Source organism: Anoplopoma fimbria, chromosome 3, assembly GCF_027596085.1.
Source record: "Anoplopoma fimbria isolate UVic2021 breed Golden Eagle Sablefish chromosome 3, Afim_UVic_2022, whole genome shotgun sequence".
NCBI classification, from domain to species: Eukaryota; Metazoa; Chordata; class Actinopteri; order Perciformes; family Anoplopomatidae; genus Anoplopoma; species Anoplopoma fimbria.
In genome coordinates, this window is record NC_072451.1 from 24887782 (window position 1) to 24915306 (window position 27525).

Here is a 27525-nt window from a genome sequence, read left to right on the forward strand (position 1 = left end):
TGCGCACCTCGGTGTACCAGGGCGACCGGATCACATCATGTAAGAAGTCACTGACCACCAAGGGCCAAAGCAGGACACTGGCTCCTCGGGGTGACCCATGAAGGAACCAGCAAGTAGAGAGTTCCCCTCCAACACACACTCATTCAGGTTCTCACACACACACACACACACATGCATACATCACTTAACAATGAGATGGCATCACACATTTCACTCAAAGCAGTCCAGGATCACAATTGTCCCCTAACATACGAAAAAGACAGAAACCAGCAGGTCAAAAATACAAAGGTACTTTATTGCTGGTATGATGAGCAATCTGACCTAGTTAAACCAAAAAACATTAAACATATGACATCAAGCAACACATAGAACAACACTTAACCCCAAGTTACATTACATTACAGTCATTTAGCAGACGCTTTTATCCAAAGCGACTTACAGTCAGTAGTATGTTACATATCATTCACCCATTCACACACTGATGACAGGCTACCATGCAAGGTGCCACCATCAGACTCTAACTAACATTCATGCAACATCCAGCCCCCCAATTGTCCCCTAACATACGAAAAAGACAGAAACCAGCAGGTCAAAAATACAAAGGTACTTTATTGCTGGTATGATGAGCAATCTGACCTAGTTATACCAAAAAACATTAAACATATGACATCATTACATTACAGTCATTTAGCAGACGCTTTTCTCCAAAGCGACTTACAGTCAGTAGTATATTACATATCATTCACCCATTCACACACTGATGACAGGCTACCATCAAGGTGCCACCATCAGACTCTAACTAACATTCATCATCCAGTCCACACCGATGGCAAGCCTTCAGGAGCAACTTGGGGTTAAGTGTCTTGCCCAAGGACACATCGACTGCCGAAGCCGGGTATCGAACCACCGACCCTCTGATTGGAGAACTACCTTGCTCTCCACTACGTCACAGCCGCCCCCCAATTGTCCCCTAACATACGAAAAAGACAGAAACCAGCAGGTCAAAAATACAAAGCCACTTTATTGCTGGTATGATGAGCAATCTGACCTAGTTATACCAAAAAACATTAAACATATGACATCAAGCAACACATAGAACAACACTTAACCCCAAGTTGCTGCTGAAGGCTTGCCATCGGTGTGGACTGGATGTTGCATGAATGTTAGTTAGAGTCTGATGGTGGCACCTTGATGGTAGCCTGTCATCAGTGTGTGAATGGGTGAATGATATGTAATATACTACTGATTGTAAGTCGCTTTGGATAAAAGCGTCTGCTAAATGACTGTAATGTAATGTAACGTAATGTAACAAAATCAATTCATATAGTAAACAAAGGGCATGCAGCACTAACAGAGCACAACTGATATACTGTGCAGGTCAGCCAGGACCCAAGACTGGTTTGCCAACCGGGCACAGGTGGCAATTAAGTTGTCCCAGTGCCTGAGACCCCCAGGGTCCCTAAAAAGTCCTGTGACGAAACAGTTCATGGCATTCAGATTCACCAGAAACTCCTTAAGCTCAGACTCCGGCAGCGACCAGCCCGTCATGAACAGATCCAGATCCAGCTTCACATTCTGCCTTCCACCTGCAGCAGCTTCTCCTCTGGACAGGAGCAGAGTTTTGTGTGGCCAACATCGACACCATGCTGCTGGAGGCCCAGGCCGTATCGCTGGAGGGAAGGGAGGCTCGGGAGAACCAGAACCAGGACTATGCCAACGAGACTGACAGACCCTGCTGCAGTAAAATGAGAGGCTTTCTAACTGGATTATTTTGCTCGTGAACACTAACTAACTGTTCCTAAATAAAGTTGAGTTTAATCAAATTACAACCAACATCTGACACAAACCTGAGTTCATGTAAGTCCACTGTGCGTCTTACACTGGATGGAAACTTTGAGGCGACAGAGTCTATACACTGAGGGTGGGGAGTTAACATATGTTTGCAGCAATGCAGGTCAATCCGGCTACGCAATTAGTCTTGTAACTGCACAACATGCCTTGACATGACTGCTGTATATAGATATGCAATATAGTGTATGTTTCTCCCAACATAAAAAGTCTGGCAACACCAGCATCATATGTTCCCCTCAAACTTTAGTCTCAGAGCAGCATCCTCAGCTTCATGTTCACATACCCTCAACAGGGACCTGCTTCAGCTTCACATTCAGATCCTTATCGCAACCTCAGCATCACATTATTACCTCATGTCTCTTAAGGACCTATGCTAGCATCACATATCACTCCCTGACCCCATATAAAATTCCAAACCATCAACCCAAAACACATGTATACATCTCATTTTATTGCATTAACAGCCAGTTAACCAGGCTTGCAGTTAAAGTCAGATCCATACATGTGAGTCAACAGCACACATGGCAGCGTTACTACGTCAGAGGTTGCAGGAGGGTCCAGCTGGCTGCTTCTTTCATGGCTTCCCTTCAAAGCATCCCTGTGAACCGAACTAATCCTCTATCATCCACAGACATCCATAGAAATGCACACATACACACGTGTACACACACATTTGAAAGACTGTGATCTAAGCGATAGAAGTAGACTGAAGTGGGTAGGGGGCTGCTGTTCTCTAACAGGTGGGGGGTTCGAGTGCTTTGTCAGCGTTCTTTGTTGCGGTTCTTTAAATGACAAAAAAAGGCTCTCTCTAGAGATGATGCTGTGTCATCAGGTCTGATTGTTTCCGTCCTCTCATCCTGCCACTCCATCTCCTGAGGCTACTCATTGTCACATAAAAATGCAACCAAATCTGAACCAAGGGGCCATCCTCTCATAATCACCCATACCTAAAGCCAACATTAAACAACACTCTGGAGTTTGCAGATAATGCTGAATCTTTCTGTATATATTGTTACTGTTACTGTGGACCAAGGGACAAGTAGATGTTACCTCAGCCAGTAATAACCCTAAGTAAAATACAATCCGAAACCAGCTTCACTTGAAAACATGACTCCAGGACACAGAGCAACCTGGGGGGAGTTTACATCATAATATAGAGGAGGGGTTCTAGAACAACCTCAAATTGTTGACCCTGATAAAGGCCACAAGCAGAAAACGTGGTAAATGAAAACATCACGTCATCCACTGAAGTTCACAGTACGACAGACCATTTGTTAGATTAGTGAGAAGTTCAGCCAGTTGGTGGCGCTTCAAAAAGCTCCTAGAGGACAAGTCAGCAGATCACCAAAGTCAGTAGGATCAATCCTCTGAGGACCATGAATTTCTCTTCTAAATTTGAAAAATGTCCAATGACTATTTACCCTCCAGAATATGATTCCTAGCTTTATAGAGAAGGCTCTCAACCAGGATTCAAAACTTAAAGTAGACAAATATTTGTAGAAATAAAAATCGAACAATGAAGCATAGGTAAAAACTCCCCTTTGGTGTCTGGTCAGATTTTTTCTTGGGTTGCGGCAATTGAATGGTGGATCTTTGAGGACTCCTAACATAAGTATTTCTAAAACCCTTGCTACGGCCCTGCAAACATTAGTGAATTAAAGGTTAACTTGTCTTTTAATAAATGTACAGAGGCGGAAAACTACCAGAAAATATGACACAGTTAAACATCCCTCCTATATTTAGCCTACAACGTAGAGTTTTTGGAGCCTTTACTTATAATAAAGGTCAGGTCAGAGCGAATAATAATAACATGACAAAAAATTTCACCTGTGCAATACATTACACATTACACTGTGCAATAATAGTTAAAAAAGTTAAAAATAGTTAAAATAGTTGTTGTTGTTTTTTCTCTGTCTGTAAATATAATATTTCAGTTATTGTTGTTTTTTCTACTGTTTTTTATTGCTTATTTATAATACTTGTTTTATTTTATTTTTCATTTTTTAGCTTGTCTTCTTCTACTATGTCTCTTGTGTGCACTTTACTCTACGCTTACTCTAAGCCTGCAAATGTCCCCGCTGCGGGACTAATAAAGGATTATCTTATCTTATCTTATCTTATCTTTTTTGAGGATGGATGGGATTTTGTATTGTATTACATTATATTGTCAGGTGGTCCTGTTTCTTTGTCCACCTCATCTATTTAGGAAATGTAAATATACTTATTGCTATTACTCATCATTCACAACTATTACATTACATTACATTACAGTCATTTAGCAGACGCTTTTATCCAAAGCGACTTACAGGAAGTGTATTCAACATAGGTATTCAAGAGAACTACTAGTCACCAGAAGTCATAAGTGCATCTCCTTTCTTAAACAAGCATCTAAAAGCATAAACCAGAGCAAAAGTATAGTGCAGAGGCAGATTACTAGGAAAACAATAATTGCAACAGACTAATACGAATATAATAAGTGTTACAAACTACTACGAATAGGATAAGTGCAGTAAACAAATACAAATTCAATAAGTGCAGCGAACTGATACGAATACAGTAAGTGCAGCAACTAATACGAGTGCAATATTACATAACGATGATGTTATTTTTTTACTGCTATACACAAATGTTATTATTTCTCAAATGAACTGATATGTTGTATGAGTGTATTGTTGATCAAATATAAACTATACTATATTTATATTCAGGCCAATATGTAGCCTATTGACATGACAGAGTCAGTCAGCAGGTCTTGACCATGTGAAGGGATCAGCTCTGAAATCAACCCAGTTAAGATCTCCTCTCTCCTCGTGTAGGAGGCCTAATGGCCGCCTGTTTCAACATGACAGCTTCAACTTAATCCTCATTAAGTACTGTAACAATGCAGGAAGTAGCTGCTGCAGTCACGATTAGACTGGCTCACTATTTGGCAGGAAATGGCTCCTTTCAGCTGCGTCCGAGACGCCTAGAGCGTCCCAAAAGTTTTCACTTCTCACTAAACCTCTTTATTTCCCGACAGATATATGAGAAGAGAGAATAAATGTTATAACTTGATGTAATTGTGTCTCATGATATTTATTTGTGGTAGGACAGAAATACATCAGCTCTCCATTGAATACCGATGGGCTGCAAAACTTCATGTCCATACTTGAAAATGAACGATGAGCCTGTCTTGAATATCTTAATAGGATATTTTAGGGTATACGAATCCCAGCAACCTTCACTTTAAGTTAATACTCTTTACTTTACTGTCATGCTATGTCAATTATATTGTCAAAATCGGGTCATATGTTAGATACTTTTCAAGTTTTTATGCAATAATAGTTAATATAGTTTTTTTTTTGTCTGTAAATAAATTTCAGTTATTGTGTTTTTCATATGCTTATTTATAATAGATTTTTATCTTTTCTAGTCTCTTTAGGACTGCAAATTTCCCCACTGCGGGAAATAAAAGATTTCTTATCTTATCTTATCATGAATCCTAGGGAAAATCAATACCTGTCTTAAACAATGTAATATCACAGACTTTCAGATTCAGAAAACTAACATAAAGTAAGATCAATTGCTTTCATATTTAAATGACTTTGCCTCATTAATGTCCAATAATATTCAATTAAGAATGTTTTTTTTTTGGTGGTCAGTTTTATTTGTTTTAGATGTCTGATTAATATAATATATAGAGGCAAAGATATCATCCTAAATGATCTGTAACATTGTGCTTTGGCCTAATTAGTTAGAAGTCTTGTTTTCCATGGAGGATATTGAAGACACAAGGTTTGTATATATTATTAAAATCCCAACACAATACCCTTTTTCAACTAAAATGCTGCGTTTCTCTATAGCCCATCTCTTTCACTGAAATGGCAGTAACTTTATTTCCCATTATTTAAAGCCTAAAACATCTCTATTGACAGTTGGAGGCCAGTGGTTATCATTGGAAACATTAGGCCTTTTGTTGACCTTTTTCTAAACAGGTGACCTGATCCTCGTCTCTTGATGGCCTTTGCATTTGATACATAGGTTGTGTCCTTCACAGTTCACTCAGTGGTTCCTCCGAGGTCAGACACCTATCCTGCGCTACCATGTCCACATCAGTCTGAGAGCATTACTGATGCATTTTTGTTGATATATTGATTCTTTACTCCAGCTCATTGCATATGAAATAAAACAAGAACAACCTATGAGACTCATCACTCTGCTGTTCTGATTAAAAAGCAAAATCAAACCGTGTATTTTTTTATTTCTAATATCAAACAATTTTGGCAAATTGATGGACTTGAGACTTTTAAAGAAATAAGGCTGACTCAAACACATTTGTGGTTGAAAATTTGTCTCTCTCAAATAAGGATTTCAAAATAAAGCTCTTACCTTTGATCATGTCATACCATATCACAATACCATATAGATCTCTGACCCTATTTAAATAAATTCTATGTTTCAGATTTTTAAATGCTTTCCTCTACTGTTAAAAGCATTCAATAATTTCTGTGTGTCATAAAACTGAATATGCACACACTTGAAACTTGAGTTGTTTAACTCCATCGCTGCCTGGTAGTGTTTTGTATAAGATTGATCTGAAAGTGTGCACTGTATTACTCTAAGACAATACAAGAGCTTTGACATAAATGAATGCAGACTTCACAGTGTCAACTTAAGCAAGTATCAAGTCTGCCTACAGGTTTACATTGTGTACAGAAATAAATGGAAATGTCTTAAACACTGCGACACAGTTGGCCGTGATGTAAAGTGTACTGTGTCTTGTACTAAGTGGGCTACAACATTTAAAAAAAACCTGGTATGGTTCTTTCTGTTAGCACTTAGATTTTAGTCTCTGATAGAAAATAATTAAGAATAGTCAAGTCTACTTCTATTGCTTTTATTTATAAAGTTATAGATGTGTTGAAGTTGAGCAGTTAAAATGTAAATGGAGAGAACACAAATAAAACATTCCGCTCCATAACATACAATAAAATGAAAATACAATAAATGGCATCCATAATGTAGTTCTTATGCAGTAGTTACTTTGCAAACAGCTGAACTCAGTAGTTTTTTTAAACTATCAGTGCAGAAATCTGCAAAACAAATATCTTGACTCGATAAAACAATAAATGCACCAGTCCAACAGAAGCGTTACTAAATCAACAGTCCTACCAGTTATTTCATTATATATCAAACAGTCAAAGGCAAACAACAACTGCTTTTGTTAAAATGAAATGTAGCATTGAATAAATAAGGCATGAAAATAGAGACTTATGCTGCCATCCTCTGGCTGACTTGAGTAAAACAGGTGACAGAAAAAAAAATCCCCAACATTTACATGGAAAAGATAAGAATGTGATTTTCATCATGAAACAACATATGTGCAAACAGGTAAAAGTCAATCTTATTATTATCTTATGATAACTGATTTCTTGACTCCACCCAAACTGTGCCTGGTATATCAAATATACAACACAGTGAGCGTGAAAGGTAAAAATGTAAAAGGCCAGGTAGTAAGTCACCTAATGTGCAGTGTCCAGAAATTATCCAAATACTTTTTTAATGCATCACAGTCTCAAAAGATGTTTAAAGTAAATGTTTCATACCTTAAAAAGCATGAATAAATACTATTAAATGTTGGTTTCAGGGTCGAGTAAATATAATTCAGGTATATATGTCTTTAATTTCACGTTCGTTCCTCTTAAGTGAATAAACTACATATGCAGCTGTCAACCCAACCCTAAGGTACACATCAAACATACCATTACACTACATTAAGCTCATTTCAGATATATAGTTTACTATCTATCCAAATGCATCCTAACTAACACTGTGTATCAGAACTAGCCAACCAGATAGTGTTGTGAATTCATGCACAACACTATAGATAACAATGTCAAATCTGTTTGGGTAACGGATGGTTTCAGTTCAAGATGTATTTAAGCTTTTTTTTTTATCACTGAACATTTATATTTAACTTCATCCCCTCAACCAATCTAATGTCCGTATGGTACATATGAAGTTTAGCACAAAGACTGGAAACAGGGGAAAGACTGTCTTGGCTACGTCAAATGGTTACAAAATCCCCCTACCGTCATCTCTACACACTAGTTGTTTACTCCTGTTTCTAGTCTTTGGGCTAAGCCAAACTGATTGGCTGCTGGCTTTAGCTTCATATTGACCATTTTGTTCATCTTTTTATTTAAGTATCCCTACAATTACTCTCCCGTGTCTCTTTTTCCCAGTCAGGCTGTGATTTTGTTCTCAGAGCAGGCTGGCCAGGCTGGTAGCAGGTCAACTCTGAGGCTGAACCTGCACTGGGGGAGGCCGTCTGTCCACTGGAACAGAACACATTACAGTTTCTTTCAAATTCCAGGCAGGGTGGATTGATTCTCTGTTTATGGTTGACTGACCGACGTGGTGCTTACACTGATGAGGTTGTATTCAGGTTAGGCCGCAGGCAGGCTGTGGTCGTCCAGGAGCTGCTGGGAAAAGTTTTGGTGCATCTGAACTGCCCCGTGGACATCCAATGCGTTTCCACAAGCCTTGTTCAGATCTGCTGGGAAAGGATAATTGTGAATACTGATGACCACAGCTGCATTTTAATGTTTCACAACTCTGGATTCTAACGTCAGTTCAACTTTCAAAGATGCTTAGACTTATTAAGTTACTAAAGAGTGATTAATTGTTTCTTCACTCCCCTAATTGTTTCCCCTAAGCTATGTCAATTTCTAATTCAGCTGTGGCTTCATTACTCAGTTGTGTATTTCTGTGGGTGGTAAGGAGATAATCTCTGACTGCTCTGCAAGGTACGTCTCCCTGTATGACTGCTGTGCATTGGTGCAATTAAACCCCTTCTTTTGGATAATATAAAACAATCACATGCCCCCAACCTCTTATGCTAGCAGCTGTATATTACTGTACACTGTATATTAGATACTGATCATAACTATACATCGAGTCCTAATGCTTTTGGTGCCAACATCAGATCAAAATGTCTACTGGTACACAACAATCTAAATTAAATAGGTGGACTGCATTTAAATTTACTGAGCACATATACACAATATATTCTTGAAATCATTCCATTTTGGTAAACTCCATGAGTTTTCCATCAGGCCAAAATGTAAATTATCTATATAATAAACGTCCACAGCTCGTGGTGTGTTGTCATCTAACAGAAGAAGAAGAAAAAGAGGGCCACTGAGTCACATAAGCATCACATAGTCACACAGACCCCAAGCTATTCTCTTTTGAAAATATTGCATTAAGCGCTGTCATGATCACCTTGTGTCTTCAATAATGTTAATATTTCAGGAACAGATGCAAACAGACTTGTTTGCGGATTATTGAGAACATATTCTTGATTTGCAGCTGGATTTCAAAGATCTGGATAAATCCAGGATGTCACAGAGAGTTTAAAAAAATCCAATGAACTGAGTCTCAGAATTATCCATGAACTTCATAGAGATACAGTAAATGCCCTGGCTCAAAAAAAGGAATCAAATTTGAATGGGTATTTTAAGAGCTGTATTGTAACAAACTTTAGATTTCATTTGAATCTATCCGAAAGGTGCTTGTTTAAGATAAGATAAGATAAAATAAGATAATCCTTTATTAGTCCTGCAGCGGGGAAATTTGCAGGATTACAGCAGCATAGGGTAAAGTGCACACAAGAGACATGGTAAAAGAAAAACAAGATAAAAATAAAATGCAATAAAAAACAACTATTATAAATAAGCAATAAAAAACAGTAAAATCCACAATAATTGAAATATTATATGTACAGACAGAATAACTATTATAACTATAATTGCACGGTGTATTTGTATTGCACAGGTTTTTAGTGTCATGTGGTCTGCTGGGAGCAGAGTTGGTTGTGTAGTCTGACAGCAGCAGGAAGGAAGGACCTGCAGTACCTCTCCTTCACACACCGGGGGTGAAGCAGCCGGTGGTGAAGGAGCTGCACAGAGCTGCCAGGGTGTCCTGCATGGGGTGGGAGGTGTTGTTCATCAGGGATGACAGCTTGGCCATCATCCTCCTGTCTCCCACCACCTCCACCGTATCCAGTGGACACCCCAGCACACTGCTGGCTTTCCTGACAAGCTTGTTCAGTCTCTTCCTGTCAGCTGTCGAGATGCTGCTGCTCCAGCAGACCACTGCATAAAAGATGGCTGATGCCACCACAGAGTCGAAAAAGGTCCTCAGGAGTGCTCCCTGCACTCCTGAGGACCTCAGTCTCCTCAGCAGATACAGTCTGCTCTGACCCTTTTTGTAAAGTGCCTTTGAATGATTAGTCCAGTCCAGTTTATTGTTCAGGTGAACACCCAGGTACTTATAAGATTTCACAATCTCAATGTCCTGTCCCTGGATGTTCACTGGTTCCGGAGGACAGTGTTTACCCCGGCGGAAGTCCACCACCAGCTCTTTGGTTTTACCAGAGTTGATCTGGAGGCAGTTCCGCCGGCACCATCCTATGAAGTCCTGGTTCAGTTCTCTGTATTCCCTCTCATCACCGGCGGAGATGAGGTGATGATGCAGAGTCGTCAGAGAACTTTTGCAGGTGGCAGAGTTATATTTGAAGTCCGATGTGTATATGGAGAAGAGGAATGGAGCCAGAACGGTTCCTTGTGGGGCCCCCGTGCTGCAGGACACCAGATCTGACTCAACTTAGGTGTTTCCCCCCCAAAATATATGCCATTTTTATGACAAGCATGCCTGTGTTTCTTTTACCGTGAAGGTGTTATCTGTATACCTAAAAGTAGTGTGTGAAGCTGGGCAGCATTATTATTTTTTTTAAAACCATAATAAGATTGGTTAGTGCCAAGATACATTTCTTTAGAAAATGTGTATATCTATGCATGTGAGAATCTGCATCAATGTTGAGGTTTGTGTGCAATTTCATGGTATACACAAAATAATTATACTTGTGGTGATATGAACCACTGCAGGAAACATAAGAAACCAAATATAAGTGCCAGCACTACACTGAGCAGGTTTTTTTTGTTGGACAGTCAGCTGGTGCAATTAAAAGAAAAGCATAAAACATTGATGGACATGTTTCCAGATATTTCTGTGGTTTATTGTACAGCTGCTTGGTATCAAACACTTTGGCTGCAGCTCACCTATTTCTACAGGTGAGTCAGAGGGGAGGCTTTAAGTGAAAAATGTACCAATTTAATTCAGGTCATTGTAGTGACACCACAGCAACACAAATACAATAATTACCTCTAAAGGGTATTTCACGATATCCACTAGATATGGGAGTTTACCGTGTTATAAATGACTAAAATACTTCCTTTATTTTGAAGGGAAATTCGTCAAAATAGCTTTCACTTAAAAGTATATATTTGTGTATTTTATGACGGATAATCACGGAGCAATCCCTCACTCTCCTTATGGAAATAATGGCTTGTCTATTAGTAAATACATTCCCGTGTGGTCAGCCGGTGATAAAACACAGGTCATGAAATGGTTGAATATTGTCTTTAGGAGACACCAAGGGAACTAACGTTGGCGGAACCAACGCGTTGCAGGGTTTGTTTCAACCGGACACATTAATGAGTGGGACCCTTTGAGGAGTATTCACTTAAGTTGTTGCGCACAATTCACGCCCTTCCGTCTACGCAAATTGCGTAAATCGACAGCGGTGGACGGTTCATTCATATCAGTGAAGCAGGTGGTAACAGTTAGGGGATTTGACTTATGTTATTAATGAGGATACTTTATTAAGTGGTAAAGAACATAACAGTACAGCAGCTTTATGAAACGGTAACTTTGAGAATTTAAACGAGCAGAAACACAGCATCTATTAGCTAACATTAGCTATTAGCAGCTATCTTTGTTCAAACTGAACAGACAGTTTTCTCATCTTTTGACATACCTGTAATTACACACTTAACTTCGGATTGGACATTAACTGGGGAGAAATGGAGAAGCGGAGGATCACACAGGAAACCTTTGATGCTGCTGTCAAGGAAAACATGGACGAGTTTGAGATGGATCCTGATGAGGCTTTGAAGGAGGCTGTGGAGCAGTTTGAGTCTCAAGGTAACGTAGCTAGAAAGAACTGTGACTGATGGAGATGATTATTGTACAGTTTTGTAGTTGACTGTTCATGGGTAGCTTGTTTATTGTCTCTATGAGAATGAGGCCAAGTCTGATATGATCTTTATGAACTTCAGAATCAGAATGAAGTGTATCAGTATGTCCAGCTGGTTCATGACAATTTTGATCAATTAAAACATTACATTACATTACATTACAGTCATTTAGCAGACGCTTTTATCCAAAGCGACTTACAGTCAGTAGTATATTACATATCATTCACCCATTCACACACTGATGACAGGCTACCATCAAGGTGCCACCATCAGACTCTAACTAACATTCATCATCCAGTCCACACCGATGGCAAGCCTTCAGGAGCAACTTGGGGTTAAGTGTCTTGCCCAAGGACACATCGACTGCCGAAGCCGGGTATCGAACCACCGACCCTCTGATTGGAGAACTACCTTGCTCTCCACTACGCCACAGCCGCCCACAAAACGCTCGTAGTGGCCTTGCAGACTGCTATATATAAACATCTCTGTACCTTTACGGGGAGTTTAAAACAATTAAGTATTAAATTGTAATTTATTTTTCATCCCTGAGTTAACTGGAGGCTTCTGTCTTGAATATTTGTCCACAACCCCCACGGAGTTAAGCTGCAGTGTGACTGATCTGTTTTCAAAAATCCTCTTTGGATAGTTGATATTGCTACATTTAGATTTTTGTCATCCACCTCAAAGAGTGCGATTTTGAAGAAGATAACAAACTCCTATGCAAATACCTGGCTGCCTCTGAACTTAGTTTTGCATGCTTATTGAACTATGCATGTTTTTAAATCTTTTCTTTTTTTTCATTAACCCCAATCTTATGTGTGGCTGCAGGTGTGAACCTCAGTTGTATAGTAAAAGCTGTACCAGGTGTATCATCTGATAACCAACAAGAGGAGCCAACACATGAGGTCTTACAGGTAAGTCCTGTTTTTTTTGTGAAAGGGTATTGCTGACTGCAAAAGATTCCAAACCTCACGTCTTTTTTCACTTGCAGGCGTTGGATTCCCTCCGAGTTGGAAAAGATTCATCTGGTCTTAAGGAAATGACGGCAGACTTAAAACGCTTCACTGAGCTTTGCTTACTTGGATTTGCCCAGAGATACCTGGCTGCCCAAAAAGGCGCCTACCCCGTCATCCTCTCTTACTGCAAAAAGAGTGTGGAGGAGCAGGAGGCTGTGTTGACTGCACTGTCTGTTCTTGCTGCACTGACAGATGGACAGCCAGACTTGTTGGATGCAGAGGGCAAGCAGTACCTTTTGAATGTCCTTAAGAATTATAAGGCAGATTCCTCTGTGATGCGTGCAGCCATCTGCACTGTGCGTCACTGCTGTTTGAAACATGAACAAAACCGGCAGGATTTGGTAAAAGGGGGCATTCTGCCACTTCTGACCGGTGCCATTACACAACACAGTGGAAGTGCTGAGCTGGTCAAGGAAGCCTCTGCCGCTCTCAGGTTCATGACCTTTGACGATGATGTCCGCGTAACGTTTGGGCAAGCTCATGAACACGCCAAGCTTATTGTTCTTGAGCACAATGGACTTAAGATTTTAATTGACGCTGCAAAAAGTGAGTTCAGCTGATGCCTAGTTTATATTGGTGTTTTGCAGAAAAACTACATTGTCTTTTTCTTAGTCAGAGTCTGATTTCATTAATGTATATCCTTTATCTCCCGTGTTCCTCCCTCCCAGCTCACCTTGATAATACTTCTGTTCTGAGTGAGCTGTGTGCAACTCTGTCCCGTCTGGCTGTAAGGAATGAGTTCTGTCAGGACATCTGTGATCTTGGAGGATTGAAACTCATCATGACGCTGCTGGCGGACAGCTATGAGATACCGGTAGCTACCTAAAAACAAGGGATTGTGATACAAACTGATTCAAGATTCAACCTCCATGTTTGTTATGCTCACTGAACTGATGTCCTTTTTGCAGGAGTTGGTTCGGCAGGTCCTCAGTGCAATACGAGCTGTAGCAGGAAATGACGATGTGAAAGATGCAGTTGTTGATGCTGGTGGAGTCGAGCTCATTGTCATTGCTATGAACAAACACATCAGCAACTCAGCTGTGAGTTGAATGTCACACCTACACACTGATTGACTGTGAATAGGTTTGATAAAGTATTTACCATTTATTTAGTGGAAAAATGTAGTATTAATATGGTTGTTTTCATTTTTTTATTGGATAACAATTAAATTGAGTTAGAAATACATTTTACAAATGTCCTAAGATTATGTTCACATTCTGCTGTAGGTATGTGAGCATGGCTGTGCATGCCTCTCTGTCCTTGCCTTGCGTAAACCCAACAACTGCAAAGTCATCATGGAAAATGGAGGTGCCTTGGCTGCTGTGCAGGCTATGAAGACACACAAAGATTCACTCAATGTGCAGGTAATATGAGGTCATAATAATAATAATAATAATAATGAATATGCTTCTTTAAAAAAAAACAGGTCCTTTGACAGTCTGATAACTCTCTATGTCCCTGTTTTATTTATTTATAATCAGAAACAGGCATGTATGCTGATGAGAAACCTTGTTGCACGTATGAGTAACTTAAGCCAAGCCATCCTGGAGATGGGAGCAGAGGACCTGATAACTCAGGCACTAAAGACCCATCAAGACTGTGATGACGTGGGTAAAGCAGCCCTCAGAGATCTGGGATGCCAGGTGGAGCTCAGAGAGCTGTGGACCGGCAAACATGGCAGCCTCACCAACTGAAAGTAGAGGAGAGCAATAACTCCTAATAATGAGTTTGCCTAAAATGCAATTTTAGTCAAAATAAAATGCTATGTTGGTGTACCTAGCCAAGAGTTGAGTCAAACGCTTCAACCCAGATTGACATATTTGTTGATGTGGAAAAGGCTAGTCCCAGACAGCGCCTGTCAGAGGTTGAAAAGGTTGTCCAGTCCTTTTTTTTGTTTTTGACAAGTAGTATTATTATTATTATATTCCTTTATTGATCCCCATGGGGGGAATTAAGGTAATTGTAATCCTGGTGAAATATTTTATTTGCTATTGCTATTTTGTTCACAAATGTTCTGTTGCCTGATACTATTTCTGCATTACAGTAATGTCATTAGGATGTTAGGAGTTACATTTGTGTGTTTTGCGACCATGGGTAAATAATAAATAAGTGTATATGCTTCTATGCAAATAGTTAATCTGCACTATGCCATGTTGATTCCTTTCCCACGTTGGCACATTTTAACATGTATTTAATGCCTTATACTTTGACTAGATCTACACATTTCCTTTTTATGTTTGTAAGTTTGTATATGCATCATTACAGTGAACAACTTTAATATCTGATAGTAAAACCTACCACTGACAACAAATACAGTGTATACTTTGCATGATTGTGATAAAACTCACCTATGGTGCTTCAGACCTGTGTTGCTGTACGGCTCTATGTAGATCATCATTACTGCACTTATCCTATTCGTAGTAGTTTGTAGCACTTACTATATTCGAATTAGTCTGTTGCAATTATTGTTTTCGTAGTAATTTGCCTCTGCACTATACTTTTGCTCTGGTTTATGCTTTAAGATGCTTGTTTAAGAAAGGAGATGCACTTATGACTTCTGGTGACTAGTAGTTCTCTTGAATACCTATGTTGAATACACTTCCTGTAAGTCGCTTTGGATAAAAGCGTCTGCTAAATGACTGTAATGTAATGTAATGTAATCATCACACGCACTGAGTACAAGAAAAACCTACAGGAGAAACATCACTGTGTCTCCTGTCCACACCCCTCTAACCGACCTATCCAAACAGGCCCCTTCTCCTTCAGACTCCACTTCCCAGAATGCCCCGCGGCTCGTCCTTGTCAGAACCCAGCACCTCGACGCTGTCACGGTTAGTGACGGCTGGAATAAAAACAGCATGGACGATGCCAGCCAGTGAAAGTCACTCCAGAGCTAATGGGTATGATGAATGTGTGAAAGACAAGTGCCTTCAACACCAGGGGACTACAAGCGTGCTAGTGAAACTCCAACAACACTGTCAACGAGAGTAGCATCCACGGTGATGTAGCATTAAGCTAACAGCTAGCTCACGTTTCTCAACCTGCTATTTCGCTAACTTAACTTGGAAACCGCCTCTGAAGAACCTGCTAGAAACAACGCAACAAGTGAGGACATTTCGCAGTGATGTCACAGTTGTAAGGTAAGAATCTGATGGTGGTTGTGACTACTGACAGCTAGCATATGTCTGGGTGAGTCGTTCAGGGGACAAGTTTGGACTTGTGAGACAGAAAGAGAAGCATGGTGATTATTGTGTGAATGCATGTCTAATTCTGGACATGTATGTATGTATGTGTGTATGTATTGTAACCATACTTTTCATTGTAGTTATGCAGTGATAGTACTTGCACAACTCATTTGAAAACAATACTATTTAACATGCCAAGGAAAATGGTAGCATATGGTATACAATGCTGACTATTGCCTCATGTAACAAGAAGGACAAATGAGAATAACCCCTCATAGTACAATGCTGTCCCCTAGAGCAACTCACTGCTGTGTATCTATTCATTTACATGTTTAACATTAACACTATTTATAGTCAAGGGTAGCTCTACCTTTTCCATGGCTGTGTATAGCATGTTACATTACATTACATTACATTACATTACAGTCATTTAGCAGACGCTTTTATCCAAAGCGACTTACAGGAAGTGTATTCAACATAGGTATTCAAGAGAACTACTAGTCACCAGAAGTCATAAGTGCATCTCCTTTCTTAAACAAGCATCTTAAAGCATAAACCAGAGCAAAAGTATAGTGCAGAGGCAAATTACTACGAGAACAATAATTGCAACAGACTAATACGAATACAATAAGTGCTACAAACTACTACGAATAGGATAAGTGCAGTAAACAAATACAAATTCAATAAGTGCAGCGAACTGATACAAATACAGTAAGTGCAACAACTAATACGAGTGCAATAAGTGCTACGAGGAAGGCTCAGGGTAGTACTTCTTGAAGAGGTACTGTTAGTGGTGTAGTGGATCATAGATGATAAGTGGCAAAGTCCTGCAGCCAAGCCTGAGGCACACCAAACAGTTATGACTAGAAGTAAGAAACAAGGAACCATAAAATGATATGCATGGGGAAGGAGGCTGCTGGGAGAGCTGAGGGACGACCCCAGATTAAGGACAGTGGTTGAGGTGAAAGGAGACACATTATGTGTCTTAATGGATCTGACTTGAAGCCCCCCTCATACTGACACCAATATCAGTTGCCCTTGACTACTCTGCTTTTCAGCAGAACCTCCTTTTACTCACTTGTTTCATGGCTTTCTCTTTACGTCTTGTTTGGCTTGATTCTCCTGACTGTTGCTTTACTCCTTGAACCTGGATGTGTCTTTAGTAGAATTTTTCCCAATTATGTTAAAAAATATTCAGTATCAAGTAGTTCTGGCCTTTGTTTTAAAGCTGGATCAAGCTTATATTTAGTCAAGTATTACAGCTTTTCAGTGGGAACTGTAACATTAAATGGAATAATGTTCTAATGAAAAAGTAAATCAGAATAGGATAATCATTTAGTTATCTATTAGATATAACAAAATGTTCTTTCGAGAGCACAAACTGCGGTGTTAATAACAGCAAATTAACTATGTAAACTCAATATTTAATCTTAATTTATTAAATCTAAAACCCTAAAATAGCATACATAATATTCCTGACAACAAAACATTGAGTGCAGATTAATAAAAGTATGTAGAACATAAAAATCTGTCACTATTTTTGCTGTTGTAAGAATAGCATACATGTATGTTTGAAAAAATTGTAGCAATCATAAAAATAGTTGTTGCCGACATACACGAACACACATGCCAACTTTAAACATATTGGCCAACAAATCTTAAGTTTAAATACTGCATTTAAAACTTTTGAGATGTGCTTTATTTAAAGTGGTTTGGCTTGAGCAAAGCTTGACTGTTAAATGTGGGCAGTGTGTAATACGAGCCTGTCGGGGTTGAAGGTTGCGTGAATAGGTGATTTGTCCAGTGAAATGATTAGCTCATAGTAGTACATGCAGACATCTTCGTTTGTAATGATAAGATTTCCCAAGATTATGTTCTTTCTCAAAAGTTCATCGCATGTGGTAAGACTTAAAGGGGCTATAATTGTATTCTTGTCTTTGCATGTTTTGTTATGACACTTTTCACCTACAATAGGTATTTCTGGGTGTAACTTTCTGTAGCTCTACTAAGCTCGGTGTCTTCATAAAGCCTTTGAAGGTGTGGCAGTTGGTTTAAGGTAACTGGATTATTTATGAGGGAAATATTTACTCGTCTTAACATTGACTAGATAAACACCATCTCTGTCAGTCATCACATGCTGACCTGACACTTGTTTACTCAGCAGGGGGAGTGCAAAGAAAGTTCTAAACTACAAACAGATGTCTGTGTCTCCAGGTTTACACACAGCTAGTTTTTAATGATTTGGTACTCACTGCAAGTGCAGCATGACGAAGCTAGCTATGGTCCTGATTGCAAAATCTTAATTTGAAGACAGTGTTGCCATCTTGGCAATGCCATGCTTGTCACTTGATCCTGACACAGAAGCTTAACCACCAGAATGTTCCTGTGAATTGTTTTATATTAAGACTTACATAAAACTGACCTCTTTTTCTCTCTCTGACCTCGTCCTCTCCGCTGTAGCTCTCAGCACCTGGTGTTGGTGCCCCCCCCGTGCAGTGGTTGAATTCATGAGCCGGCTCAGTGACAGCCGTGCATAGTCCTCGGGGATGGGGAGTGGAGTTCAGGAACAACGGGCAACACTCGCGCCGGCAGAAGTGCTGCCGCTGGCTTCCTCCAGTCAGTCAGAAGGGAGCTATGAGGTGACATTTTTTAAACATGATCCTTCTTTCAATGCTTTAAGGAAAACCTCCACCATTTCATTTTCTTTTTTTATTCGAAGTTCATTTTTTATCCGTATATTTGAATCAGCTGTCTCATTTATAGACTAGAAACATTGATCAAAGTGAGCAATGACTATATTATTGTGTAGAAAAAATAAAACTTATCATTATCTGATTATTGTCGATGGCAGAATTATCGTGGCATCCGAATGCTATTTCAGTGTCTGTGTTTTATCTGTGTACTGTTTTTTTTTTTTTTTTTTAAGGGAAATTGTCTCTGCTTGTTGCTCTGCTGTATTGCATGTGAAAGAGATGAGAATTGTACTGAGCTGAGGAGCGTCATGGCCTCTTCTCTGTCTTCGGTTCATTTAAGGACATCTGCTCCTATTTGTTATGTTTTGTGAACTGGTTAGTCAGATTATCCTTACATAACTCCAAGTTAATGATCAACAGCATCTCAAACACAACTTTGTTCACATAAGGAGGCAGTTTTCACAGGATGCACTCTGTTGGTGACCCTGAATGTGATTCCTCCATCGCTGTGCAGGGCCTGAAGCAAACCCGGTCTGTCCTCAACTCGCTCTTCTCTGGGGCTTTAGCGGGGGCTGTGGCCAAGACAGCTGTCGCTCCATTGGACAGGACTAAAATCATCTTCCAAGGCAAGTTGAATTCTCAGCTGACCTTAAATTGCAAAGTGTTTTTAAATTAGAAATTACCCACATGGATGCCATGAAATTATATCTGGAATCAATGTTATGTTTGCGATATATTGATATCAATGAGACAATGAGTGGACATTTATATTGCACATATGTTTTGTTTTTCTAGTGTCTTCAGCAAGATTCTCTGCCAAGGTAAGTTTGATCACTTTTTTAATGTCAGTTTCTTGGTAAAAACCTGTGTGATTCTCATTCATAACAAGAGATTCATTCACAACAATTGTAGTTAACATAAGCCACATGTTTAGAGTTTAATACACAGTTTAGATGAACTTTATTATCATGCTAATGTTCATTTATTAACATATTAGTTTTTAAGATTATGTTATTTCAAGGGAACAAGTTTAAAAACAAAGATGGATTGATTGTCATCAATCAATCATGAGCATGTAGTTGTTTATGTGTACACACTACATTACAGGAGGCCTACAGGTTGATCTACCGCACCTACCTGAAGAATGGATTCCTCAGTCTGTGGAGGGGCAACTCTGCCACCATGGTGCGAGTCATCCCATACGCTGCCATCCAGTTTTGTGCACACGAGCAGTACAAGGGACTGTTGGGAGGCTACTTTGGCTTTCAGGGGAAGTAAGTGTTGGACGAACTAGTGGACCTATTAATCCGGTCTGTAGGCTCATCTAATGACTTTGATCTTGACACTTTTGACGTCTCAGAGCAAAGATTTTCTTTGTCTTGTGGAGTAATAACAAATCTAAACGGCTGATACACATACAATTGTATTTCTCTGTGTTCCAGAGCCCTTCCTCCAGTTCCAAGGTTATTGGCGGGGTCTATGGCGGGTGCCACAGCAGCCATGGTGACCTATCCTCTGGACATGGTGCGAGCTAGGATGGCTGTAACACCAAAGGAAATGTAAGGTCATCTTTAACTGCCAATACACAGTCATCAGTGGGCATTTAACACATATACACTCTGACAATAGCACTACAGCTAAATAAAACAAGGGGCTGCGTTAGATTAGATTAGATTGTATTAGATACAAGGTTCAGGTTTCATATAAAATATGGAACATTTGGACGGCTTATCAAAAGCCACCATATTGAAAAGTAAATCATAAAGACATACAATTGTTATAGTACAATTTGGAACAACCTCAATAAATATTTTTTTGTCAGGTCTCTGATCTCGAAGGGACGGTACTCTTGTTGCTGGCACTGATTCAAGGCGTTGATTATTAGTAAATATTAATTACTAAAGACTTGGTGGGTGGTCTTACATTTTGCCAGTCAGAAAAATTAAACAATGAGTGGGTGAAACAACCAAATTACTTGTTTGTTTTAATGGATTCTTGTCTCCACCGCATAGGCATCTGAGGTAGTTTGTGCCTTAGCTGTTTAGCTTTGAATAGACTTAACACAGTGCTTCTCACTTACTTTCATGCTAATATGTTTTGTTTTTGGTGCCTCCACTGTTTAGGTACAGTAACATCCTGCACGTGTTTGTGAGGATATCCCGAGAAGAGGGCCTAAAGACATTGTATCGAGGCTTTAATCCCACCATGCTGGGTGTTATTCCCTATGCTGGTCTCAGCTTCTTTACCTATGAGACATTGAAGAAATCACATGCAGGTAATGGTGACTTCTTTCATGTCTAATGATATTGTTTCATTTAGTCCATTAAGCTAACGACTTATTTATCAAATATTCTCAAGATTATTTTTGAAATGCACGATTATTTTTTTATTTCCCAATAAATATTATTTTACCCCCAGTACTTGTCAATTGATCTTTTAATATTAAATAATTTTCTCTTAAAAACAAACAAATGTTAGAAGACTATATTTGTCAGATACCTGATCAGAAAGAACTGGACCTCATATTCAAAAGGTTTGCTGTGACACATAGAATAATTCAAGTAGTTTGTCAGAGCAACCCTCTTCCTGAACTGGAGAATCATATATCATATATTTATTAGTATTTGACTTTAAAGTTAAGATGTTTTTGTCATGCTTTGATTTCAACACTGGTGTAATATGCAGTTGAGATATTCACTGGCAAAAATTTTTTTATCAGTGCGGGGCAAGGAAATAACTGAAATGATTTACAGATTGTCATTCTCACTCATAAATGGCTGTAAAAGTAAACAGAAAATATAAAACTACATTCCAATACATTTCATGGCGCATGGTGTAACGTTACGTGTTGGAATGCTTCCGCCGACGTTTTCTTCGGAAGTATTTTATAGCAGTTGTATCGTTGACCTAAGCCATTTGGAAATTACAGAGTTTAGAGAGCATCCGATTGTTGCATCTCTTACACTTACTTACTGATTGAGGACTTGGGGGACGTTTCATAGCGCCAGCTTGTTCTCCAAGGAAATGCATCCTTTGACCAGGCGTAGCCATTCATGTGACGCCCCAAAGGACGTTATTCAAATTGACGTATTTTAGTAATGGATGATGTTGATTAAGTCGCAAGTCGCCCTAGCATGTATAAATGACACTTCCTAACATCCTCCTCTCCCATGTAGAGCGCAGTGGGCGCCCACAGCCCTACTCATATGAACGTCTGGCGTTTGGAGCCTGTGCAGGACTTCTTGGCCAGTCTGCGTCTTATCCTCTGGATGTGGTACGACGTCGTATGCAGACTGCAGGAGTCACGGGTCACACCTACGGCACCATCCTGGGTACCATGAAGGAGATTGTAGCTGAGGAAGGGGTCATCCGTGGACTCTACAAAGGTCTGAGTATGAACTGGGTCAAAGGGCCCATTGCAGTGGGGATCAGCTTCACCACCTTTGACCTTACTCAGATTCTCTTGAAGAAACTGCATCAGATGGGCTACACAGCTCGATAATAACGATACAGAGGGAGGAAAATGGTGATTGTGCAAACACACACTGGCTCAGGATGCGGGATATTTATGTATTCTCTCGCTTTATCTGTGTGAAGCGAGGGATGTACAGTCCCTGTAGGAGTGAGGTTTGTACACACTGGTGTCATGTACAGCTAAGTGCAATATGCTCAGTGATTTTTCTGTGTGATTATGTGTGCACATAATTTATAACGCGTCTGCCCTCGTGGACCAGGCCTGTGAGTGTCAGTCTGAGAGTTTAGAGGTTCACGCACACACTGAGGTCTCCCAACTGCCTTGTGTATCTGCTTAAAACTGACACCTTCCAGTGCAATGCAGGTTGCCACACATTTATTAGTAACATTTTAAGAAGCATTTGATTTAATAACCGTAAGATATGCCCCCTTGAGATTAGTTTTGTCATGAGTGTGTCTTTGTTTTTAAGGAATTATACCAAAGGTTCTCATGTGAGCTAGTTGCAGATTATATGATGTTAGTGGTGTTTGTGTATTGAAGCACAAAAATTGTCAGAGTACGATTTTGGAGCAACAATCTTGCCGTAGCACAAAGATAACTATTACTGCCATCATATGGCCAGTTTTTGGGTCTAGTTGAATATATTGAATCATTATGAGTCCTGTATCTATAAGATTGAATTCACAGACTTTTATTTGTAGATCAGCTGTAGTGATGACTTCAGACAAATGAGCTAGATTTTATGCCAGTGCCAACGTTTATGAAGTATAAAGAGTGCCCAAATTATTATCTTTGTTTTCACTGTGATCATATATAATGGGCTTTTTGAAAAACATTGTCAATGACAATGGAAAGTTTAGTTGTTGGAATGTGTTAGACAAATGATTAGACAGACATCTGTACGAGACGAGAATACTAGTTGAAAATAACTCCTTTGGACAAACAGTCCCATGTTATGAACATTAAGCAAGTTAATAGGTAATTTTCCAACTTTGAGATCCTAAACAATGCTTTACCAGTTTAGTAGGAACACATGGACAGTCTAATGTGACCCAATACAACAACTCTGCAATGAGCACTACCTTTATGAAATGTATAATGTTCTGTTGTTGTGACGTTGTGTGAGAGGTGTTTCTTTATCTCCAGTAATCTTCTAGCTGTATTGTTTTGGATTTCAATATTGAAAGGTGTTTCTCATTTTCTGTCTAGCTCCAGTATGTCACTGGTAATAGACTAACACAGACCCATAGAAGTGTTTGAATGTTGTCTTCCATTTGCTGTTGGTTCGGCAGCTGCAGGGGGCATTGTTTAAAACTTAACACTAGTTGAAGAGCCGGTTTTTGCTGGAAATGACTTTGACTGGAAATATGCACACACCGAGTGGAGAGATCATTTGAGTTCTCCGTTACAGGCATGATTTGATGTATTTTAGTGTTCTCTGTATTGTACTTTACCTCAGCACATAATCAAATGTTCATCACATTCTTACATATCAATGTTTTATGTGGAGTAGTGTCAAGAATGGGACAGGGTGCTCAATTTTCATTCAACTGTGGTCAACACAGTGTTAAACAGTATTGATGCAGGGGGCTCACAGTCGTTGAAGAGTGTCAATAGTTTCTATACTTAGACCTCACATACCGAGGGAGGATGGTTGAGCTGATGGAGCAGCTGGGAGCAGAGCCAGGTGGAGCAGAGTGCAGGAAAGTGTCGTCTTTATAGAGGAAAGCAGCAGGTTTTCTCTGTGAAGCCAGTGTGAGGATCTCCACTGAAACTAATAGTTGGTTAGTTAGTTAAGTTACTCAAAAAACAATATTGTAATACTGTACTAATGGTATTGTAATTTGTGTATTTTTTAAAAAACACTACTTGGGCTTAACTACTAATTTTTCACTATTGGTTAATCTATAAATTTTTTAATTAACAGACAAACTGCCCGTAATTGTTTGAGTAATATTTTAACATTGCTTACCGTATGTTTACTGACCAGCAGACAAACAACCCAACATTATCACTATTGTATAAAAGCAACGTTTAGCATTTGAGAATCTCTAATCAACCAATGTGTTGTGATTTCTGTATTTAAAAGATTACCCGATTCTCAAATTGGATACATTTCTTGACCATTTAGTAATCAATTTATCAATTGATCAATTTATCTAGGTTAGTTTAAAGTGGCAATAGACAAGAGTTTTGCTTTAACTTATAATCATGACGTAAATGTTGATTTTACAATGTAATGGTACGATTTCAGGGGGAAATGAAGGGTTGATTTGTGGTACAAAGGAAGTGCATAAAATGTTGTGCGACTAAAACAGGAACATGATAGTGCTTTTGCAATCCCCAGTTACCGAAAATTGTCAATCTAGGTTCATTGCAGTACATTGCAGGAACAACCGAAATATCTGTGGAAAACCAAATGCAGTGTGGACAACTCTTTTTCAAATGAAAGTAGCTAGCACTAGCTCCAAAAGTAGCTAAACCTCTCCAGATGACCTCATAACTCATTTGCATATTAGTGACGTCATTGCACATTCTTGTGCATAATGCTTGTAATTGTTTGGTTAATTTTACAATGTATTTGAATATATTTCTTGTTTTTTCCCTGATGGACTGAATAAGTCGTTTAATTTGTCCCTAGTAGGCTCTGAGGAAAACGGAAAGCTATGTGGTTGTCTTTGTAACAGCAGCGCCAACAATAACAGCCTACTACTTAGCTAAGGGGGAGAAAACTTGTCTATTGCCACTTTAAGAAATAAAACCCCTTTTTTCCCCATTTAACAGAAGGTCAGACTTCTACATGATAAATATGTACAAACGCAAGCAGCACACAAAAAAATGGTACGAAATGGGTAAATCCATGATTGAAATCTGAAATTATTTGATCAAAAAAATAACTAAAGTAACTGTAAAACAAAAAAGTGTGTCATCTGCAGTGTTGCCAACTCTTTTCAAATGAAAGTAGCTAGCACTAGCTCCAAAAGTCGCTAAAGATCGCCATATGAAGTCATATGCTCAGTTACGTGTTGGTGACGTCATTGCCCATTCATTTGAGCAAAGCTTTGGGTCAGAACCAAAGAAGTATTGAGATTGGATGCCATGCCCTGTACTGGAAAGGCTACTACACTTAACCCCCATTCACCAAAGTCAACTCTCCCCTGACCCGCCTGGTCATCCTCATTCTAGCTGTGTTCATGGTTGTTGTGATTGTTTTCCTCCTTGTTCAGTAAATCATAGCGTTGTTCTAGAGAGCAGGTTTATTGAAAACACTGAGTTAGTAACCATGAGATGAGGGAAACTGGGTTTTCATTCCCAGAAAGAGAGATAACTTGAACTTATCAACGTTATCTTTATCCCTTGCCTTTGTTAACAGGTGGGAAATAATTATAGCTGAGGTTTGAACGATGACAACTTGAAATCTGCACATGTTCTGAGCTGAAGCTTGCAGGAATGCTGTAATTGTAGACGACAGTAAACAGTAACTGAAAGCTGAGGGATGGGTAGTTACTGAATCTCAAGTGCCTAGAAAAGAATAGTAACGTTTGTACTTTGACTGAGCTACTTCTATTAACCTTTTTTGAAGGTTGCTTCCATTTTCTAGCCTTGGCTTCGGTCTTGAAGTTACAAATATTTAAGGGGCAGAAGATGGTTTGAAGTTTGGAGATTGTTAGACCTCTGTGACTGAATGTATTACTTAAGGTCCAGTTTTTGTATCTGAATTTTGTAAAACGTATGAACTGCCTTGCAGTGTTCTGCTGTCTAAGGTGAGATGCATAAACCTTGCCTCCCTAGCAGATTTAGAACAATCCATTCCAACCAGTCCAGGACTAATTTCAAAGCACATCTGACGGTCATTTGTGTCCTTATTTCAATTGGAAGAGTATCGTTATGTTATCTTCTCCCTATAGATCTACCTTTAGATCAAGGGAAGTAGGTAAATACATAATTAAATACACTGATAAGGAGAGTAACAACAAGCTTGGACACAACCTCAGACAATCATCAAATGCCAAAAAACTTTTAGTTTTGAAAGGAAAGTAAGTTTTTTATTGAGTACTTGACAGTGGCCAAATGATGAAGAATACTGAATCACCACAACTACAAAGCTGGTAAAAGATGTGATGTTTTTTAAATTTGCTCTTGTAAAAGCAAATGTTATTGTTTAACCCTATTTGTGGGTAATCCTACTTCGACATGCAGACATATGATGCCACTGTGTTGCATGTTCCAACAGATCACCTTGTATTGCTATTGTTGCAGTGAAGCAGCAATAAGAACGCTGTTTTGTCAATCGTAGTGATTTGTGCCAACTGAATGTAAACATAGCTACTAATACCACACCCTGTGTTTAATCTCTACTGATGATGGTGTATCTGTAGGAACGTTTTGAAATATCAAATGAAAAATAAAACTGGATGTTAACAACAGATTGATGCTTGTTATTACGTCACTGTTTTACTTCTGTGCCTGAATGATGTCTTTTTGTTCTTGTGGATTCAAACTTTATAAGATGTAATTTAAATTTAAACAAAATTTACAGTGTGGTACTTGACATTAACGCTATACATTTAGACTAGTCCATTGTGTCATTATTTTACTTTAAAATAAACAAATTGTTTATTGTATAGTAGATTAAATGTCAATTAAGATAAAATAAAATACAAAACATGAAAGCATAACCTAAATAAGCTCATGTAGTGGACTGTTAACAGTAATGGCCCAAAGTGACACAGAATATGTATAAATACATTGGAGATTACTTCATAAATAAGTAAATAAATATAAGTGTAAATAATATATATATATATATATATATATATATATATGTATATATATATATGAAAATAAATAAATATATTTGGAAAATAGCTTCAAAAGTATAAATAATATATTTGGAAATAAAGAAATAAATACATGTATATGGATATATAAATAAATAAGTAAATAAATGAGGATATATTGGTCAATAATAAATCATTTGATAATAAATGAATATAAAAAATATATAATATAATGATAATATATAATCAATACGTAAAGTATAAATGGAACATTAGTTATTCATTAATTTATTAATGCCAAAATTGTATTCATTTTCAATTGCTCATGCAGATTTTATGCTCATCTACTTCCCTGGTCACTTGAGAAAAACGTGTCTTTGTTTGGGCACATGGTATGTAATGATATCTAGTGACCACTGGAGGACGCTGCCTCCCCATGAAT

At 38.8% G+C, this 27525-nt stretch overlaps 2 protein-coding genes across 3 annotated transcripts; both read left to right on the forward strand.

Moving 5' to 3' along the window:
- Nucleotides 1-11437: 11437 nt before the first annotated feature.
- On the forward strand, nt 11438-15249 carry armc6 (armadillo repeat containing 6). The gene is made up of 7 exons (XM_054626672.1): nt 11438-11880; nt 12762-12847; nt 12925-13495; nt 13618-13763; nt 13858-13989; nt 14176-14313; nt 14431-15249. Exons 1-7 carry the CDS (start codon nt 11760-11762, stop codon nt 14641-14643), a joined length of 1407 nt encoding a protein of 468 aa, XP_054482647.1. The 5' UTR covers nt 11438-11759; the 3' UTR covers nt 14644-15249.
- A 553-nt stretch (nt 15250-15802) lies between these two features.
- slc25a42 (solute carrier family 25 member 42) lies at nt 15803-26724 on the forward strand. 2 transcript variants are annotated; one of them, XM_054626675.1, is made up of 8 exons: nt 15803-16089; nt 18595-18773; nt 19342-19453; nt 19623-19648; nt 19935-20101; nt 20270-20386; nt 20951-21102; nt 22004-26724. In XM_054626675.1, the coding sequence occupies exons 2-8, from the start codon at nt 18681-18683 to the stop codon at nt 22327-22329; spliced, it is 993 nt and encodes a 330-aa protein (XP_054482650.1). In that variant the 5' UTR covers nt 15803-16089; nt 18595-18680; the 3' UTR covers nt 22330-26724. The 2 variants fall into 2 exon arrangements, with proteins under 2 accessions (XP_054482650.1, XP_054482651.1); XM_054626676.1 differs by lacking the exons at nt 15803-16089; nt 18595-18773 and adding an exon at nt 19113-19202.
- The last annotated feature ends 801 nt before the right edge of the window (nt 26725-27525 follow it).